At 40.8% G+C, this 21,136-nt stretch overlaps 1 protein-coding gene across 1 annotated transcript in view; it reads left to right on the top strand.

Annotated features, from left to right (window-relative positions):
- PKHD1 (PKHD1 ciliary IPT domain containing fibrocystin/polyductin) overlaps window positions 1-21,136 on the top strand; it is a 440,427-nt gene that overhangs the window by 5,543 nt on the left and 413,748 nt on the right. The window contains exons 5-13 of the mRNA XM_090282575.1: window positions 4,994-5,051; window positions 8,796-8,874; window positions 10,173-10,247; window positions 11,842-11,906; window positions 12,618-12,657; window positions 13,516-13,586; window positions 16,517-16,618; window positions 17,724-17,819; window positions 20,127-20,268. Of these exons, the coding sequence (XP_090138701.1) occupies window positions 4,994-5,051; window positions 8,796-8,874; window positions 10,173-10,247; window positions 11,842-11,906; window positions 12,618-12,657; window positions 13,516-13,586; window positions 16,517-16,618; window positions 17,724-17,819; window positions 20,127-20,268 (728 nt within the window). The remainder of the gene's footprint in view (window positions 1-4,993; window positions 5,052-8,795; window positions 8,875-10,172; window positions 10,248-11,841; window positions 11,907-12,617; window positions 12,658-13,515; window positions 13,587-16,516; window positions 16,619-17,723; window positions 17,820-20,126; window positions 20,269-21,136) is intronic.

Genomic DNA, 21,136 nt, shown 5'->3' with positions numbered 1-21,136 from the left:
TTTGCTTGGTCTGAGGGTATGCTTGTGCTATCAACAAGCAAGTTATAAATGAGGCATGGAATCTGCTTTGCCAGTATAAGAGGAAAGGTAGATGATAGTTATGAGATTTCTGAGACTGTAGTAATAAAAGGTAAGATTAGAGTGCTTATGTATCAAACTCTGTGCTTTATGTACATTAATTTAACAATCACAATGATTTTATGGGGTGGCTATTTGTTATCCTGGTTTTATAGATGAGCTACCTGGGGCTCAGGAAGGTTAAATAATTTGCCCAGGTATTAAATGGCAGAACTAGGATTTGAACCTGCGTCTGACTCTGACCCCCACCTAAACTGAAGCCCACAGAGGAGCCACAAAGATAACTAGTTTACATCAGTATTTCGTTATAGAGCTGTGATCATCCTGAGTCTGAGCTTGGTGAAGAGACTCAGGGACCCAACTTCTGTCTTCCTCTGTACTTCCTCTGTACTCTTTCTAATCCTAGAGTAAAGGGCTGGTGGAATTCTCCTTCAAGCTCAGAGTTAAAAGGAAAGAGAGAGAGAGAGAGAGAGAGAGAGAGAGAGAGAGAGAGAGAGAGAGAGAGATTTATTTTGAGCTAATATGCCTGAATATTTTAGAGACTCAGTATGCATACTGAGGCTTCATTTTGTTTGTTTCAGTCTGCCATCCGTTTCAGATAAGTTTTACACCAAGCTTTAACCTCTGAAAGTCTGTGTCCTAGACTTCTCCTAAAAAGGCAGAGGTTTGCCAGTGTTTCTTTGACATGGTGGTACTTCTCATAGGGTGCCTCAGTTTATAAAAGTACAATTCAGCCATTAATTAATGCTCCTTTAGAACAAGACTTCAACTTCTAAATTTATCTTTAATATGATTTACAATTTAGGAATTTGCTGTCAATTCACATCTACCAACTTGTTTCTCACTTCAAGAAATCTTCTCTTCCAGAATTTTTCTTCTGCATACAGGCATAGAAAGAAAAAAAATTATTTTTTCTTATTAAGACCCACACCACCACTTCTACATGGTCTCCGTGAGTGTAACAAAAGAGATGGCTGAGCATGCACCTTAATCGCCATGCATGCTGCTTTGAGTTTTGATGTCCTTTCACCCCAGATAGTAATTTCCCTACTAATTAAAGATTGGAAGGGAGAGCTAGGGGAAAGAAGAGAAATAGTTTCAAAAATTGCACATTAAAGCAAACAAGTCCTTCAGTAGTTCCACCAGCTTGGCATGTTGATGAAAAATCACTGGGAGATGCAGTTAATGAGAAGCATTCCAAGCTAAATGAAACACGGTGTGTCTCTTTGTTTTGGGACTGGGACTGGGGGAACCATGAGTATTAAAAATTAATTCCATCTTGTCGGTCCACTCCAAAGAGCCTGCTGCAGGCACTGACAAGTTCAACAACTCACAGAAGGTTTATCCAACAGCTGGTGGCTGCGGCTTTGTCATTCTAATCCCCTGCTTTTCCTCCCTCCCCACCCCCAATCTTGCTCTGACTTTGTCTCAAGGATCAGCATGCGGGAAGCTTGATTTGGAAGCTCATTAATTTTTCACTTTGTCATGTCTCTAGCTTGGTGGGTGACCGGGAGCTTGTTTCTCTTAGAAATGTACCATTTTATGTTGTGTCAGCTCAGAGAGAATCACAAGTGAAGCCTGTTTTGAGGTTGAGCTCTGAGCCCTGCCCCAACATAGTCTGAGGAATTGGGAGGGAGTGATGAAGGAATCACTCGATTCACCCCCACACACTTCTGATGGAAGGCTTACAGACCGAATGATAGATTTTATATTTCAAGTTGGAAATCAAGAGGTATGTTTCCTTGGTTGGTCTGGACTCCATTGTTCCATCTGCCTCAGCTTCTAACATTTGTGTGAAGGAGCAGTAACCATTAATCCACTTCATGAATGTTGACAAAAAGAGGCCACATACTAAACCTGACAAGCTCAGGGGAGGCCTGCGTGGTGGGCTTATTAACTCAGAGACCTATAGTAACCACAAAGGATGATCTTAAATTAAAACTTACTAACTAAAAGCAGTTTATAGCAGGTAGTCATGTCATAGGCTAGAATTTTCCCTGATAAAAGTCATTCTGGTAGTGCTGAAGTGCCAACTTTATCAGTAGAGGAGGGGCTCTTGTGGTATCTCAAGAAAAAGAATTTCCTAAGACCTGCACGGAAGAATGTGGTTCTGTGGAACAGGTTATTGATAACGTACAATTAAGGGAGTTCCCCTTCTGGCTTCCAAATGTTCCATTGTCATTTGTCTCACCATGGAAAAAGTCCAGTCTTGTTTTTAGTAGGACCGGGAAGAAGGCCACTGCCTTCTTTATGCTCCATGTCAAAATACAGTCCAATCCAGCATCCAGCTAGCTTAGTGTGTGTTTCCAGTTGTAGTCCATTCTAGACTTTCTCCTCCTGGAGCCTGTGTGTGGAGTTGCATGGCCATGGGCCATGTGGCTGGTGGGGCCACAAGACCATGGAGAGAGGACACATGAATGCAGGGGATGAGTGTGGGTCACCAAGGCAAGAGAGAGAGAAAGAGTACTTCTTTGTTCCCCTGGGATTTTATTAGCTTGGGCTTGGGATGGACCAGGTGCTTTATCAAGATGACCAACCAACATCTCAAACTTCTACAGGCTTCAGATAGATCCTCCTCCCAACCTATTCCTTCTTTCCCCAGGCTAGACTGATGGGCCTCTTTGTTCTAGAACGTCCCCATGTGCGATTTTGACTTCTATTGTGCATGTGCCTGCCTTCCCCTTTCCCAACCACAATCTGGTACTGAAGGAAGGGGGAAGGGAGTGGTATCCATCCTCTTGGAGAAGTGCTGTAATCCCCTGGAGCGTGAAGCTATAGCTTCCTGGCTAGCAAGCAGGTTTATGCTTTCCAGTTTGTTAAACTCAATGTCTAGTTCCCTTGGCTCTCTTTTCTAGCTAAATACTGCCAGTAACAAACCTTTACCTTACTTAAGCCTGTCTATTGTCTTTTTGCATCTACAATAACAAACCTATGTAATATCAAAGTAAGTTCCTTTTTCCTGACCCCTCAAAGCACAGATATTGCACCAGAGCACCAAAGCGGAGATCACAAATCTGCTCATTTTTATTGAGTTAATTGTTGATTGTTAACTGTCCTGTACACCTGTGTGGAAAAGTATGCATCTATCATTTTACATTCCCAGAAGTTTCCCCACTTTGCTTTCTCCCGCCTCCCTAATGTATCACCAATGGATTTCATGTAACCCACTTACATCCTCTCTTTTGATTGTAATGTATAAAGCAGTGTACGGAAATGCCATTCTCTGAAGCATTTTCTCAACCCCTTGAGTTTTTACTTCACAGCAATTGTTATCAATTTGACTCAAATAAACTCGTATAAATTCTTACAGGTTTGGACATTTCTTACATTGCCATAGGCTTTTATAATAAAGTTCCAATGGAAATGACCATGTTATGAAGGGTGCACCAGTGGGAGATAAAGGCCTGGGTGCAGAAAGAGGCTGTGAGCAGGGGGTGGGGGGTGGGGATTATGTGTTTGGCAGGTGTATGTGGAATTTCATTAATCTTTACCTTTTGGTGAGATTGGAGCCAGCTCCCAACCAGTGAGGTCACCACATTCTTATTTTGACCCCTGACTCTACATATTTTCTGTGAACTATTTTCTAACCCTTTTCTTTAGAAAGGGAGGAAATTAGTCTTGGTGGCAGACGGCACAGCTGTGAGGATCAATACTTAAAATTGCACTTGCCAAGCCATCATCAGCTTTGCAGAAATGTCTGTTGGTTTTTGATTTCTGATTAGGGTTGTTGATTAACAAGGGAGTTATTCTTTGATAATATTCTCCCTGGGAGGGTGGACTCCTGGGGTGCTGGAAGCAGACCAGGCAAAACAATTTGCTGTCTTTGTTTTGCAAATGGCATGCGCTGCAGGTTGTAGAGAATGGCAATGGTGGTTTAGGCAGCTAGAGAGTTTGGGGGAGGAGGTCTCTTTGTGGGAGAGCCATTAGCTCATCTGTCACACCTTGACCTCCCAGTCTATTGTTATGCCTTTTTGTTTCTTCATAGTGGCCCCAACTGTGAAATGGCTGATCTGGGACTAACCCAGATGCTTAGAGGCAAGAGAGAATTCTTGAAATGGTCTCATTCTCTCTGTTTACACAGTGTATCCATCATCTCAGATGGGGTCACGTCATTCACTCCCCAAAATTTCAATGTCTTCTACCTACCAGGCTATGCACAGGGATACAGCAGTGACCTTGTCAGGCCTTGTCCCTGATTTGTGAAGTTTCTGGTTAGCAGATGAAGTGCTCTGGAGGGAGGGGCATTGCCGAGTGACTGGGACTCCCTGACCAGGCTTCCACAAGCTTTCCTTTTCTATCAGTGCTTCTTCTTGTAGAGTAATGAGGCCTCCCATTCCTTGAATCGTTTGAATCATTTTCCTCCCAGGCACCTTCCATTTTCTTAAGAAACACCTCACTTGTGTGGCTCTCCAACTTCCAACTTTTTGTTATTTGCTCATCCCTACCCTCATACTGGCTAATAATAATAGCTTAAGTTGCCATCCTTTAAACTTAAATAAGGAAATTATTGGGTAGAAAAAACACTTTTAAGTCCCCAGGATACCAAGTTATGATAATGGAATTGAAAGGTTGGTATTTGTAAGTGTGGCCTACCTACCTTTCCTTCTGGTAAAACGTGTTTCTGGGTCTGGCAGGTAGAAACAGGCTTGTTCAGGTTTGGGCAGTAGGGTACGAGAGAGGTCTTATGACTGTTCTTGAATTCTTTACCTCATCTATGGAAGAGCTATAATAATATCTCCCATCTCTGCTTCACAGAAATATTATGAAGGGAAAAAATACTTTTAAGGTGATTTGAGGAAATGTATCAGTTACTACCTTAGCTGAATGTTCTATAAGGAATGGCTTGTCCTTCCTGCGTTTTTGTGAATGTGATATTCTAATGAAATGCTCACTTGTGATAACATTTTCAAAACAGTTTTCCAGGGCACAGACACCCATTGTTTACCAAGTTAATCCACCAAGTGGAGTTCCAGGTAAGAAAACTACTGAAACAGGACTAATTGTGAATTCCTTCACCAAAGCTTGTTGCAAACACTTCTCTCCAGGTGGGTGGTCTCCGTAAATGGGAAATTTTAGCAGTCTTCTCTGATGTGGTTTTGAAAATAAGTGTCAATCTCTGTTTTATTTTTAACCTGGTTTCGTTTCACCTCTGGGCACTTTTGCTCTTTTAGTTCACTGATAACAAAAGGAATCAGAACATGAAAAGAAAAAGAGGCCTGCAAAATCAAACCAGGTGCTGCTGGAGAATGGAGAAAATAGGAATCATCATTGCTCGTAACTTTATAATTATCCAATAATAGCAAAGCTTTATTGAAACTGTGAGCCAGGTTTTGTTCAAGCTTTTGGCATATATTATATTATTATATCATCACAAGAACCTGATGATATAGGAACTATTATTATTTCCATTTTGCAAATGAGGTAATGAGATACCAAAAGGTTAACTAACTTGCCTAAAGTCATATTGCTAATAAGTGTACAGCTGAGATTTGAACCTAGATAGTAGGAAATCAGAGTGGGCCCATGTGCTCAACATTTTGTCCTGTGTTGAGCAGTGTTGGGTACCACATGAAGACCACTGACTCTGATCCTCATCCTGGGGGTTTGTTCATGAGTTGGCTCACAGATAAGCAAAGGCCAAGAGGATAGAAGAAAAGAAGGGAAAGCTGAGGCTTTACATTAAAGAAGGAATTGCTACTAAAAGATTCAGGAACTGCTAAACCCACTTTAAAACTAAATCATAACCATAGCTAGGATTATATATAATTTGCTGTCTGATTCTTGGCAAATATTTACATCTATTTTAGGTTTTTCTTTTGTTCAGGGTTTCCAGATGGTATAAGTATGAAAATACATGTTGCCACATTTTTAAATATGTGATTGTGTATAAATGAAAAAACTGACTATTTGTTCTGAATGGCTTTACTGTTCAAGAATATCAAAATGAATGTGTGAGTTACTAAAAAGTGTAAGTGTGTGTGTGTGTATAGACACAGATTATGTATGTGTGTATTTAAATTATATCCTAAAGAATATAAATTTTTACTAATGCAGGTTATTCACAGATCTGTTTCTTTCTATTTGCCTGAATAATCAGGACATGATAATGTGTCATTAAAAAGAGACAGCGCTATTTACAATAGCCAAGTGCTGGAAACAGTCTTAAGTGCCCATCTGTAGATGAGTGGATCAAAAAACTGTGGTACATTTACACAATGGAGTACTATGTAGCAGAAAGAAAGAAAGAACTCCTGCCATTTGTGACAACATGGATGGAACTAGAGAGAATTATGCTTAGTGAAATAAGCCAGGCAAAGAAAGAAAAATACCATATGATATCACCTAATACAGGAAACTAATGAATAACACAGACAAATGAGCAAAATTGAACCAGAGTCATGTAAACAAGGAACAGAATAACAGTTACCAGGGGGGAAGGAGAGAAGAGGGTAAGTAAGGGAAGGGTCTAGTCAATGAACTAGTATAAATAACCCATGGACATGGATAATAAGGTGGGGATTGACTGTGGGAGAAGGGGAGTGCTGGTGGGGGGAGCAATGGCGGAAAAAGTGGGGCAACTGTAATAGAAAAACAACAGAAAAAAAGGATGTGTTCTATGAAAATCACATACAGACATAGACATATGGATTTCCGCTGCTCTGGTGTTAGAAAGCTCCTGTTTAGATGGCAGAAGTCTCATTAGGGTGAGGGATGAGGAACGAGCCAGCCTATAGAAGTGTGCAATGGGATGTTAGCTGATACCCAGATATGTCAAGCCCATTTGCCCCACTGAGTTTGACTTCTACACACTGTCTTCTTCACTTTCTGGGGGAACAATTGGTGACTGGCCTGCTTGGAGTGGTCCCTCCAGGCAGGATCCACCTCACTGCATCTTTGAAATCACTTTCCAGATCATTACTCTTGTTTCATTTGGGAAGCTTGCCCAGAGTAGCAGCCAGGGAGATGGGGGAGGTGGTAGGAACAGAAGAAATGGCATTTTATGAGCAGTTGAATTTTTATATGTGGTTAACAGTTGTTCGCTGTGACACAGAATCCTCCGGCATTGTGGTCTGGCTTAGCCATTTGTCAGATTTTGTTGAGCTCTTTTTTTTTTTAAAGAAGCAAAACAGACACTCACCAGAATTCTTAATTTTTAGAACATGTTAAGTTGCTAAAATTGTGCTCATCAAAGATAGAAATCATGTCGATACAAGTCAGGAAATAGATAATTTAACCCTACTAAGATGAAAAAGAATTGTTTTGTCAATTGTTGGCAGTAGCAGAGACCTTCAGATGATAGGTTTTTGCCAATTCTGCAACCTTAAAGTCATTAGGTTTCCTCTCTTTCTGCCATTCACCTATGAAGTAGTGGTAAGGTTCCCGTTGTTTTAGCGCCAGTCATTGAATGAGTGCAGGAAAATAATCACTTTGCATTAATAAAATGCAAGCACAATGTGAAAGTAACAATTTCTTGGTAATGTTCTTTCATGGCCATGAAGAGACTCAAAGTCCTCTGAATTCACTGACCTCCTGAACCCAATAGGTACCCTTTACTTCTCCATTTTTGAAGTTTTACCTCATTAACCAACACCTCTCTCACCTCTAAATACTGTGTGTGATGCTGAAAGATGACAGCATACAGGTTAAATTCTGCAATTCTTTGGGAGATACACTCTTCCAGGTTGTGGGGTTGTTTGGTGATCTTTAACATCTTCACCTTGCCGTGGTTTATTTGCTAAAAATGTGCCTCACACAGTTCCACAGAACTGAGTTTTGGTGTTTTTCAACTATGGAAGTGGTCAGTTCATGTAGGAGCTCCCAAAGTGTCTGAGAAAGAAGGGGCTACTTTAGATTTCTTTCCCAACCCCTATAAGCAGAGGGGCTGGGGTAGTACTGAAGGGCCCCTTGCTGAAAGGAGATTGCTGATGCCTGTAACTTCACTCTTATGAACTCAAAAGAGAGGAGTATTAAGGAAAAACTTAATACCCAATGGAAAGTCCTGCAAGTCACATTGAGGAAACCCAGCAGAAGTCATCCAATGTTTGTGAATCCCCAATTTGACCTATCTTTGAACATGAGCACATTTATGAAATGAACAAGACACGCAATTATCCATCCTTTAAGCCATAATTCTGCTTCTATCTCATGTTCCCTCTCTTAGTTCCTTTCCATTTGGGTCAATCATAGTACTTATATTTTATACTCTGAGATATGGAAAAAAGTTTTAGTATCCTTGCATACCCATCCAGATCATGTGATATGAGCCCCCTCTTATCACAAGTGTGTTCATATTAGCCAATTTCCAGAGGAAAGTCTCATGAAGAGTGGAGCATCCCAAGGCATGTTCTTCTTAAGTCCTACAATGGGTAGATGGTTTACAGGCAAACAAGCGGGATGGGCCAATGTATGAAAATTGGCCTCTCTCTTGAAAGTCTCATACTTCAAGGGACGATGAGAAAGACCCATTATTTCTTCTATGCTCCACACATAGACCATTAAGTCTATGATTGCAATAATTTGTTATTTTAGCCTTTCTAGTGTCAGTCACTGGATTATATTTTGTGGTCTTTTCCTGCTGTACAGTTTATAAAAAAGTAAGCATTCTGAGTCATGATCAACTTGGTCATATTGAGTAGATGTAAAAAAAAAAATACAGTTTGTTATACATTTAGAGTTTGAGCTAGATGTATTCAATTAAAAAAATCTTCTCAAAACAGGACAACTAATACATGTGTATGGCCGGATTATCACTGGAAGATTAGAAACCTTTGATTCTGATGCCGAGTACATTGATAGGTAAGAGTGTATTTGTTTTGATGTATGACTAGTTACAAATGTGCTGTATTGTTTCCAGGGGCCAGCTTTCCCAATAGCAGTAAATTGTAAGCAGTTGGTACAGAATTGCTATTTTCTTCTCTGCACTTTATGGTCCCTGGTGAACTAGGCTTCAGCAAACTTTGTTAATGTCATGTGACTGGTCGATTAAGTTTGTCTATTTATTTACTGACAACTACTCACTCTGGGCTCAGTGTGAATTGTACTGTAACTGCATCTGTGGATTTGCCTTTTTGATTTCTACCCTCCACTCATTGTTTCTCAGGATGAAATAAATTTTTTATAAAATGATGTGTAAACCCAAAAGACCATTAACTTCCTTGCTTGGTTGTTATCCATTTGTGCAGTTAGAAATTCCGTTAGTGTGATCAGAGGAACTATGGAAGAAGTTACTGAAAGCTGTTGAGTCTTCAATATTTTCTGGGAGTGATTAGAATGTCAACAGGACTTTTTTCATTGGAGATTTAAGAAAAACGGAATGTGTTACTATTAAATCATCCATGCTAGGAAGAAGGGAGAACAAGAAGGGAGTTTTGAAGTTGTGATGTTTGTGGGAAGCTCTAAGAATGATGGTTATTGAACCTATGAAGTCATTACAGTGAGAATTTATAAAGTAGAAGGAACATAATTTTACTATATGCTTGGCTCAATAGATTCTATATACTATGTCCATTTTTTCCTTTGTTCCTGGATAGGATGGGGCACCCTCCCCTGTTCTGATTCCTCTCTTTGTTTCTTCCCTAGTCTAAGATAACAGGATTTGACTACTCACAAGACCTACATTTCTAGCATTAAATAATGGTCAACTTGTCTTGAAAGAAAATTATTTTTCCTGTGAAAGATAGATGCCCAAAGCACACCTTTGGCAATATGCCGTATTCACTATTTGGTCCCATCTCAGCCTTGGTTGGGGTACCATCTTTGAGAAGGGGGACAAAGGCATAAACTCCACAATAGCTTTGCGTAGACCGCCCACAGTCAATGTAGATATGATAAAGATTTTTTTTGGAGAGAATAAATTCTCTTTTTTGCAGTGTGAAAGGATGAACCATGAAACGGTGTTGTGCACCCCTACCTTCAGGCTGAGAATTCATTTCAGCACATACTCAGGGGACAGACTTCAGCCACCTGCAGTAATGCCCCATAAATCCAGAGGAGAATGTTTGTAACAATGTTTCCTCTGAGTTTTGCCTGGAATATTTGTTGGAAACATTGTATTATTATTGTCTCTTGTCTTTTCTACCCCTTTTTAAATCTAGCCCATTGATTTTGGAAGCTCAAGGAGATAAATGGGTTACTCCTTGCTCTCTTATAAACAGGCAGACAGGAAGCTGGTGAGTGTCTTTTTTTTTTTTTTTTTTTTTGCGAACATATATGCTTTTAGGTTCTTCCACCTGGACACACACACACACACACACACACACAGAGCTATTTTTAAATATAAATTACCCATAACTGTTGAATGCTTTATCTTTAGAGTTACTGGAAATTACATGGTGATTGATTCAAAATGCAAACTGAGGTGAATTCTGAAAGCATTCTTGAAAACAATAGTTACTATCTACTAACTGTTTACAGTAGATCAAGCCCTGCTCTAATGCTTTACATATAGTTATTAGTCTCACTCTACAGATAAGGAAACTGAGGCATAGAGAGGTTAAGGAACTTGCCCAATGTCTCACAAAGATAAAATGGCAGAGCTAGGATTTGAACTCTGGCTGATTAACCAGACTCGAGAATTCATGCTCTTAATCACTATACTATGATGACTCGCTAAAGAACATAGCAACTAAAATTCATTTATTTATTTCAATGTCAATGCCCTGGCTGGTTTAGCTCAGTGGATTGAGCGTCGGCCTGCGAGCTAAGTGTCGCTGGTTCGATCTTCCAGTCAGGGCACATCAGAGAAGGAAAACTCTGACTCCAAAAAACCTCCGCTGCCTTGCGGCATACCTCTTCAGGGGAAAGGCTAAGGGAGTAAACCCCGACAGAAAATCCGGAGCCGGAGTCCCTAAGGCGGTTTGACGTTGTAGTCAACACCGGCAACTCCTGCGGCGCACCTGAAGCCAAGCTGTATTGACTCCGTCTTTCCCTTGGACCCTTCAGCTGCGAAGAGAGGGGGGGTCTGCTGCATGGGCAACAGCAGACCCTCCATATCACCCTGCCCAGGCTCTGTAGCTTCAGCTTCACTGGAGAGGACACTCCAGCGTCATCGCAAGATGTCGATTCAACACGGGAGGAGACAGATACCGTGTCACTCCCGAGTTGGACTGCACAGCCATTCTCGGCGGTGCAGATAGACTCTTAAGAAGCTACACCATCGTCTCTCGAGACGGACGGCTGCTGACGACGATTTCAATGTCAATTTTTAAAATGTGTGTCTACATGCTTATAGTTAACATAATCAACATTTATGCTGGGTTTTCACTTCACTCTGGACTAAGTGGATTGACCTTTGTTTAAGTTTATCGCAAGAATGGCTCAGCTTTTTAGGACTAGAATTTAGTAGAGCCAAATTCTGTGATGTGGTTTTTTCCTGGTGTTTTAAGTTTGTTTGCTCAGAATTGTCCTTTTTGGAATTCACATTTACTAACAGATTTTTTTAAAAAATAACAATTTGATATCCTTGTCATAAAACAGATTTTGGAAAGACAGAACTGAATGGAAAGTAGGAGTAAGTAAAATGTTGTCTCTCACACTGTGAATTTTACTGCTGGCAAATGAGATGACAGCTCTAGTTAGTATTACCCTAAGCATTTGCCCTGATGACCTCATTATACTTTCAGTATCTACCAATTTTCTCTGACTAATTTGCTTTTATTTGCTATTGTTGTTGTTATTATTATTTTACTTTATTTTATGGCTAAAGAGTTAGAACTTCTGAGGTGCCTGGTAATTGCCATCTGAGGTTTTTCGTTCTTTCCCTAGCTACCCTGTTCAGGAAGACCATGGTCTTGGCACTCTGCAGTGCTGTGTGGAAGGCAACTATATTGGTACGTTTGAGAAATATCAGTTCTAAAGTTTTATCCATTTCTTTCTCTGCATCTGGGAAAAACTGTTCAAGAATTGGTTCTCATGATGATGCTAACAGTAATTACCATTTGTTGAAAACTCCCTGAAAAACCCTATGTAAAGCAGTTTTAATACAAACTAATTTAATCCTTACAATAAACCTGTGAGGTTGGTGGAATTATTTTCACTTTACAGGTGGTAACTGAAGCTAGTAGCCAGTAGAGTAGGATTTCTCAGTTGGTCTAAGTCTATAAGACTGAGCTCTTACTGCTCTTCGCTACTACATTTCTCCTTTTATCTATTTATTTGTTTTTAGAGAAAGGAGAGAAAGGGAGAAAGAGAAGAAGAGAAGCATCAATGTATTAGAGATACATCCATCAGTTGCTTCTCACACGTCCCTAACTGGAGACCTGGACCACAACCCAAGAATGTGCCCTGACTGGTGACCTTTTGGTTCATGGGCCAGCACCCAATCCACTGACCTGCATCAGCCAGGGCTACATTTGTCCTTTTATTGTTAGATGTCAACGTTGTTGATGATGCAAGTCTGGGAGGTGTTTATTTTGCGCACAATTGAGGAAATTACAGGTTTGGGTTATAACTTGGTGTCTGGAGTCCTTGGGTTATAGCAATGGCCTGGTCCAGATGATCAAGTAGATTCCTGTATTAATGTCTGTTTCTTTTTGTTACAGGTTCCCAGAATGTTAGTTTCTCAGTATTTAACAAAGGAAAGTAAGTAACTGGGAGTAATTGAATTTATCTTCATCTTGTATTATCTCTCTCTTGTCATGCTTACTTTCTTTAAAGTTATATAATAAAAGTTTCAAACATGCATGAACAGAATAGAATAATACAACCCTGTGTACCCACTTGATTTCTTTTATTTACATGAATATAATTGTATCCTATGCACTCATCCTGAGGCTATGTAAGTATTTTAATGTAGTGATGGTGCAGATTTTGGGAATTATCTCATGAGTAATCTCATAACACTAAATTTAAAACAGTGCAGAATTTCATGAAATACATTGTAGCACTCCAGGAATTTTATGATGGAAAGGGTGCTAGTTTCATAGAGCTATGGAGATATAAATTAGAATTTAAAATTACTTTCTGTGTGACTTATGTTCTGTCACTATATAATTTGGCAGATGTTTTCCTTATAAGTATGTTGCCTAGGTAATATTGATTTTATAGTGGTGATGGTGACATGTTACCCCCCGCTACACAGTCCAGTGTCTAGATATTCTCCCTCTCTCTAAAAGTTAGGAAGGAATAAAACTGTATCTATTGAGTATCTACTATAGACCAGCTCCATACCAAGCACTTTCACATTAATTATTCCATTTAATGCTTTTGATACTATGTGAAATTGGTATTATTATTCTTACACAATCATTTTCTAGACCAGAATACATACTTTGCCCCATTGGTATCATTCTTCATTCAGCTATCAAAATGAGCTGGTATTTAAACTGTTCTAAAGATTACTGGAGGTTACTTCACAATTTCCCTTTCAGGCAGCCAATCTTTAAAAATGCCATTTCAGATGCTTTGTTCATCCAAAGCACAATTTTGTCTTTTTTGAAGGTCAATGGTACACAAGAATGCATGGCTGATCAGTGCTAAACAGGACCTTTTCCTGTACCAGACATACTCAGGTATTATTCCCTTCACCCTATGCTCCTCAGTCCTTCCCCCACACCTCACTGGAGGGTGGACCCTCTTTCCCTTTCTTCAGGCCATTTCTCTATGCCCATTAACACATGAAGCTGTCCCTACAATCATGAATGACCCTTTGGTTTTGGGTGATAATTGGTTGCTTGTATGGATGTCAATTTTAATTGCTACGTTAAAAAGGCTCAATCATAGATGTCTATACAAAGTCTCTGGAGATGGATGAAAGAAAGTGAAGCTGTCGTTGTTCTCTGTTCTGAAAAATAACAGAACAGAGGCAGCACTAAAAAAATCAAAAAGCACATCTTTTCAATTCCTTTAGCATCTCACCTCTGAGCATGCATTCAACAATTTATGACTGTTGATGCCGATGCTAAGCTCTTGTGTTGCTATTGATGAGTGAACCTCCATGCTGAAAAATAAATGCTGAAAATTAGAAACTTGTCTGAAATCTTGAACTCAATTCAGTAGTAGAACAGTGGCTTGGATTCTAGGCTTGAATACAATCCCAAAGCCACTGAAGCAATGCCTGTGAGGTAGGTTCAGATTCCAGGGGCAGCAGAATCTACTTTTGCCAAAAATACAAAAAATTTTGTCGACCATGGTACAAATGTCATTCACTCCCTAGATAGCCTAATTCTGCAGAAACTGAATTTCTACCCCTTGCCTTTATTTTCTTTAACCAGTCAGTATAAATAGTCTCTTTTGGAGTAAGGTTAAAGAATCACCCAAGGTGGTGGTGACAGTAACAGCAGCAACAAGAGGAACAACAGGCCCTTCTTGAATGTTTTACATACGGTCTCAATACTTATTTCATTTAACTGACATAGGTAATACCAGCCTAATTTTATAGATGAAGAAACAGACTCAGAGCGCAGAGTAGTTTGTCCAAAGCTCCTAGTGCTGCAAAGTGCAGATCTAGTTCTAAATCTTATGCATGTAACCAATATACTATGGGAAATATACTCTTTCTGCCACACCCCAAGCATCTTTATGAGTCTGCCCATCAGTACTGAACCTGAATGTCAGATAGGCTGGCGGGCATCTCTGATCACACAGCTATTTCATGCTTCCAGTACCGATGTCTTCTCAGGGTGTGTACTCTCAGACTAGAGCATCTTCCCAGCAGAGGAGGCTATGGGGAGAGGGGGTGTGGACAATTGCAGGAAGCACAAGGCTGGGCTCCTCAAGTGCTTGCATTGAATTACTAGTTCAGTTTGGTTAAGTCATTTAGCCTTTCTGAACCTCAAACAAACATTTATAAAGTGGGCAAAATGGTGTTTGTCCTTTTAATTCCAACAGTTGTTAAAAGAAGCAGATGAGCAAGAATCTCGGGATTCTCTTCCCTCATCTCCACATCAAATCAATTACCAATTTGCACCAATTTTATCTCCCATATAGTTCTTAAATATGATGTATCCACTCTCTCTCTAGCCATTTGCTTAACTTAGGACTCCATCATCTCTTGCCTGGCATGCTGCCATAGTGTCAAGGGGCCCCCGACCTGCCATTTGTCCCTGCTGAGTCATGCTCTAAACAGCTACCACCACTCACACATCTGATGCCCCTCAGGCCCTGCTAACCATCCTCTAGAGGCTTCCCATCCCCACAGGGAATGGTACAAGCTCTGACCTCCTCCCTGTCTGCTTCTCCAGCTCCATCTCTCTCTTATATTCCAGTAACACTTAAATGCACTGTGCGGTTCCTTCTCTCCGCAATTGGGCTATCACTCCCAGTAAATGCGCCTTTTCCTTTTCTCTTCCCTTCAGTTGGCCAGTTCTAATTCATTCTTTAACTTTCAGCTGAGATGTCATTTCTAAAAATTTCTTTATACTCCACTCTACCCACCCCCCTTCACTTAAACTTCTCCTGGCACTTTTGTATTGTCTTTTTAATTTCACTAGCCCAAGTTATGATAATTATATTTTTGTGTACCTGTTAATCCTTATTTTGCCAGTATCTTTGAGGATGGGAACTTTTTTGTATCCTTCTTTATATCCCTGTGCCACATAGTAGGTGGTCTGTGAATGTTGAAAAGAATTATAAAATAGTAGGTGAGAGGAAGGGGGTCATTATTATTAGTGTTGAATTTTAATAGTCGAGTGTGGGGATCCATATTTGCCCCCACATATCTGCTCTGCTTTGTCTCACAGACAGAAGTGTTATATAGGAAATACCCTGATAAAATTCATATTTGGAAGTGGTAACCATTCATGATTAGCTTCTACGTACCTTCAATTGATCATAGATCATGACTCCTCTTTCCCCTTGAGGGAATAAAAAGGACTGTCAAAGTTTGATCATCGAAGAGGAACAGGTCAGGAAGAGTGACACTCTTAGGGCTGTGTGACATATGCCTGTAGCGTTTTGAAGCAACCAGGAGGCAGCATGAGAGAACCGGGTGTGAACGGTGAGCGCAGGGCTATGGGGTGGGGAGCGCACAGGATGGGGAGGAGTGCAAGGGTGCTGAGGACAGTGTGAGTCCTTTCACTGAGAGCATATTGCAGACTCATGTGGATAAACTGAGGCCTTGCCTGGTGCATTCAAAGTTGATTCCTCCATAAAGTATAACCTCCTGTCTGTGACTTGTAAAAAGAGTCCTTGAGGTCAGAAGACAGATTTCCTAAGAAAGTATCATGATATGTAGGTATTTTTGCTGACAGCCAGAGTGACTGCATTTCCCTTTCCTTCCAAATATTAATCCTGTATAATATATGTTATTATACATACTGTTATATGAGTCCTTTTTTATTGTATGCATTTTAAATGACTATTACTGAAAAAATTTCAACTGTTGCTTCGTATTAGAAAGTTAAGGTAAGAAATAAATTATTGATAGTTTCTATTATTATATTATTATCTGGGTCACATCCTGGTCTATATTCGGAAGCTTACCTTTTTTTTTCTCTTACAGAAATACTGTCTGTGTTTCCAGAAACTGGGAGCCTCGGGGGAAGAACTGACATCACAATTACAGGAAACTTCTTTGACACTCCTGTCCGCATTACCATTGCTGGTAACTAAGTTGAAATGGCTGAAAATAGTTTACAGTTTTAAATGCTGTAGGACAGTGGCCCCCAACCTTTTCAGCACCAGAGACTGGTATGGTGGAAGACAGTTTTTCCACAGATGGGGGCCTGGGATGGTTTCAGGATGATTCAAGGGCACCTCATGCTGGGTGGCTCAGTTCCTAACAGCCTAACCGGCCTGAACAGGTATTGGTCCGCAGCCTGGAGGTTGGGGACCCCTGCTCTAGGAGATTATGTGTCTCTAATGGCATGGGTACAGTTGGGGGAAGCAATCTTTGTCTCTTCTGACTAATCGTGCCACCCTGCTCTCAGGTGTTTTACCTGTGCTTGGTACAGACCAGGTGGGACTGTGGTCTTGCAGCTCTGAAGCTTGTAACAGTAATAGGATGTCCTTCAGACACACAATTCATGGGCAATCCCCTCGGTGTCCCCATCTTGGGAGTGCAGAGAAGGGAAAAGCACAGCTACCTCTTCACAAAGGTCTGCTCCTACTAATAGGCAACCCCTCCCTCCCCTCAGCCCTCTCTGTATAGATAAGCCGGGGTGGGCAGTCAATTGCTCTGTAGATTCTTCTGGAATGCTCCCATGGCAAATACTTTTGTGGAACCTTCCTAGAACCTTTTGTTTTGCCAGGTGGGATGCTCCTGCAGTTGGTGACACCAAGGAGGCAGGACATGTCCTCACACTCTCATGGTCACACATACCCTCTCAGCTGAGTGGTTCAGTACATCCTCCATGGGTGGCATTGCATTGCATTGCTTTCTTTCTGATTTTATAAGCTGCCCTATGCTCTATGCGCTGTGCTCTCCCTTCCCTGGCCTCCTGCAGTTCTGGTGACAACTTTTGCTCCACTATTTACATTCAGCTCTTTGCCTTAGAATAGGAGCCTGTCTATGTCAGTGTGGCCCTGTTGTCTTGCAATCAAATCTATACAGTATTCCCTCACTTATCACAGGTATTATGTTCTAGACCCCCTCCCCCCCACGAAGTAGGAACCTTACATTTATTATACACTCTTAAACTTACGTAACTTGTGTATGTATACTCATATCTACACCTATAGCTCTGTCTAATTTTGAAAATTCTCCTCAGGCATTCCGTGTGATGTTAAACACGTGTCTCCCAGGAAGATGGCGTGCACCACTAGGGCTCCAGAAGAAGGTGCAAGGCTCACTGCTCCTCAGGCAGGTAAGGAAGTGACCAGGGCTCTTCAATGACCTGTGGTTACATTTCAACCATGACAGACTTGGAAGTAGAAATGCAAGTGTTGGAATTCTGTCTCAGCTTTTGACTGCTTAGCTCAGTGAGCTCTGGGGCCATGATACCACTGTCATGGCTTTCATTTCAGAGTGGCTCTTAGCTTTATTCAGATGTGCATTGACACTGCACTCCTAGCTTCAGCCAGATGAATGGCCAGTGGGGTTCAGCGGAGACCATGATCCTGGAAGTATAACTGCAGTTGAGACACTTATGTGGGAACATTAGAGCGTGCTCATAATGACAGCATCAGACAAGGCCAGGAAGTGGGGCATAATGGGGTGCATTTAAATGTTGCTTCTTCCCTGATACACCTGCTCACTACTTAAAGAGTAGGGATGTATTGTGATGTTGCCACCAGTTTTATGGCTGAAGTGGGAGGAAATGGAGAAGGCGAGGTTCCACTTGACCTTCTCTGTTTAAAACTTCCATCTCATGGCTGCAAATTAAAAGTATACCACTGGAGCACTTTTCTGGTAAGCATTAGAACTGGAGGCTCAGTGTAGTTAGGTATAAGGGCAGTTGGTGTGTCACGTAGCCCAGAACCACAAGTGGCACATTATATTACTTACCTTAGGGCTGACTTTATAGTAAACTACAGGCAGTAAACTCAACTCCAGAAGCTCAGCACTTGGAAGGAAAGAGACCCAGCAGGATGGAGAAAGCTCTTTAAAGAAAGGCCATTCATGTGTGAAATGCATGCAAAGCTTTGGCTCAGGGTATTCTCTGGTCCCAGAGCTGCAGTGTTTACTCAGGGAAAGCTCCCATCCAAGGAAACCACTGAAGCAACTATTGGGGAGAAGGTGTGTTCCCTGTGTCAGGAACTGGAGAACTGTCCCATCTTCGAGGGGTTTCTGCTTTAGCCGCTTGGGTAGTGGTAGGATAATTTCCTGAATGCAGTGGTTCTTGAGTGTTAACAATGCCTTTTACGAAGATACTTGGAAATTTCTTATATAGAGGTAGAACAAATTATTATGTAAAGCAGTAGTTCTCAATGGTCCCCAGGGTACATTTGGCAACTTCTAGTATTACAACTGGGAAAATGGTGGTGCTACTGGCCCCTAGTGGCTGGAGTCCAGAGGTGCCACTACACATCCTTCAATGCACAGGACAGTCCCACAGTCATCCCACCCAAAAGGTCAATAGTGCTGAGCTTGAGAAACCTCAAGTAAGGTATGATAATATGCTCTTATTTTTCTGCCTACTCCTTATCTACTTCTCCTTTTAAGGATTAATGAGGAGTAATAGTAGTTTAAAATAATAATTACCCTAGCTGTCCTTTATTGAGTACTTAGTATATTTTGGGCTCTTTGGGTGTATAGTTCAAACTCCTTTAGTTTTTTTTTTTTTAATTTTTTTGGCCAGAATTGTCAAATTGATGAAATTTTTTCCAGCTTTATTGAGCTATAATTGACATATAACTCAAGCTCCCTTGGTCTTTTCTTTATTATTTCTATTTATTATTGGCCCCATGCATGAGAAAATGAAGGCATTAAACAATTTGCTCAAAGCTACACATTTGGTAAGTGGCAAAGCTGGAATCTGAACCCACAAATGTATGATTTCAGAGCTTTTATCCTCAATCCAAGTTTATATTCAATACTGATTGCACATGTGCTTTTGGTCTCAGGGTTTACTTAGTATAAAACACAAGTTAATAAGTACAACATCACTGAAAATGTCACATAATAACTCTATGTCACATAATTTGTTCTACGTGCGGGTCCACAAACTGAGGCCATGACATGTGAAAAATGTAAGGATTGCCCATTTTCTGGGGAATAGAAAAGTTTTAGGGAATAGAACTCCCAGGCTGAACTGGACCTTAAAAGATATTGGAGTCCACTCCTCAACAATCAAGTCCAAGTACGTGATCATGTGATCCCTTTTACTCAACCACAGCATTTGATTGTTTTGTTTCATTTTCTCTAGGACTTGGTGATTCTCTTCTCCAGACAGTCCCATTAAAAAGGGCTCCATACTCTTCTCTGGTCCTCTGAAAATATTTCCCTTTACCATTCTTTATTCAGTCCCTTTTTCCAAGAGGCTAAATCCTACACCAAGCAGCATTTTCTGTTCCCCAGAACATTTGTATTATCTCTAGAACCTCTGAGTCTCAGTTGACTCAGCTTTCTAGTTAGTACCTGGACCATCTTGACTCTGTTATCTGAAGTAAAGTAGTTCCTCAAATTGGGGAGGAATGCTCTCTGGTCTTTATGAAGTATACATGTCTTACAGGCAATCGGGGGCTTCTTTTTGAAGTTGGAGATGCTGCTGAGGGCTTGGACCTGACTGAAGCCACCCCTGGGTACAGGTGGCAGATTGTCCCTAATGCCAGTTCTCCACTTGAATTTTGGTCAAAGTATGGGCAAACTTTCAGGTACGTTGCAGGCAGACTTGGAGTCCCTACCAAAAGCATTGTTAGTGGCCTCGGTGAAGCCAGGATACAGGTAAGTAAGTGATGAGATTTCCAGGGCAAAATGTATAACATCCACCAATTTCACAACAACAGAGTTTGACCATTGTTTTCTTGGTGTTGGTCATGTTTGTGCACCATAGGCCCTTTATTGGTGCAGGCTACATTTTGATCAATAGGCAAATTTCATATTTTATATAACAGTTTACAATCTGATTTGGAGATGACTGTTAATTGGAGTATTGAGCTGAGTAGGCTAAGAGAATTAAAAGAGAGTAGGGTAAAACTTGCCGCAGGTATGTGGTTTATAGGTAAAACTCACATTTGGATGATGCCAAAGAAAGATACAAGAGTTTGCCCATTGGTCATATGAGGGAGCAAAGGCAAACAGTTCTTGTTGGAAAAACCACCCAATGTGAAAAGTCAGACTAATGGCTGGTGTATAGCATGGGAAGCTGTTATGGGCTCTGTGAGATGTTGTTCAACAGTCAGTAGTAGTGACTGCAATGTGACTATATTATCTTGAGTCCTTTTAATCCCTTCAAGGATATTGCCAAAATTTCTAGTTCTCTAAAGTGGGCTTAAAAGTAAAAAAATTGAGAATTGTTTAGACATACTGTTTCCTTAATGTCTTCTCAGTGTGTATATATAGAGGCATGGATCCTTTACTCTTTTGAGAGAAGTTGGTCATGACCCCTGTGTGTGAATTCTAGCCATTCTGTGAGCTGAGGCAATGACATGTGAAAAATGTAATGATTGCCAATTATCTGGGGAATAGAAGGGTTTTAGATAATAGAACTCCTAGGATGAACTGGACCTTAAAAGATATTGA

This window comes from Furipterus horrens, unplaced genomic scaffold (assembly GCF_987537825.1).
Source record: "Furipterus horrens unplaced genomic scaffold, mFurHor1.1.pri manual_scaffold_6, whole genome shotgun sequence".
In the NCBI taxonomy this organism is placed as follows: Eukaryota; Metazoa; Chordata; class Mammalia; order Chiroptera; family Furipteridae; genus Furipterus; species Furipterus horrens.
Note: the sequence above shows the minus strand (reverse complement) of the source record. Positions and strands in the feature narration are given on the sequence as shown.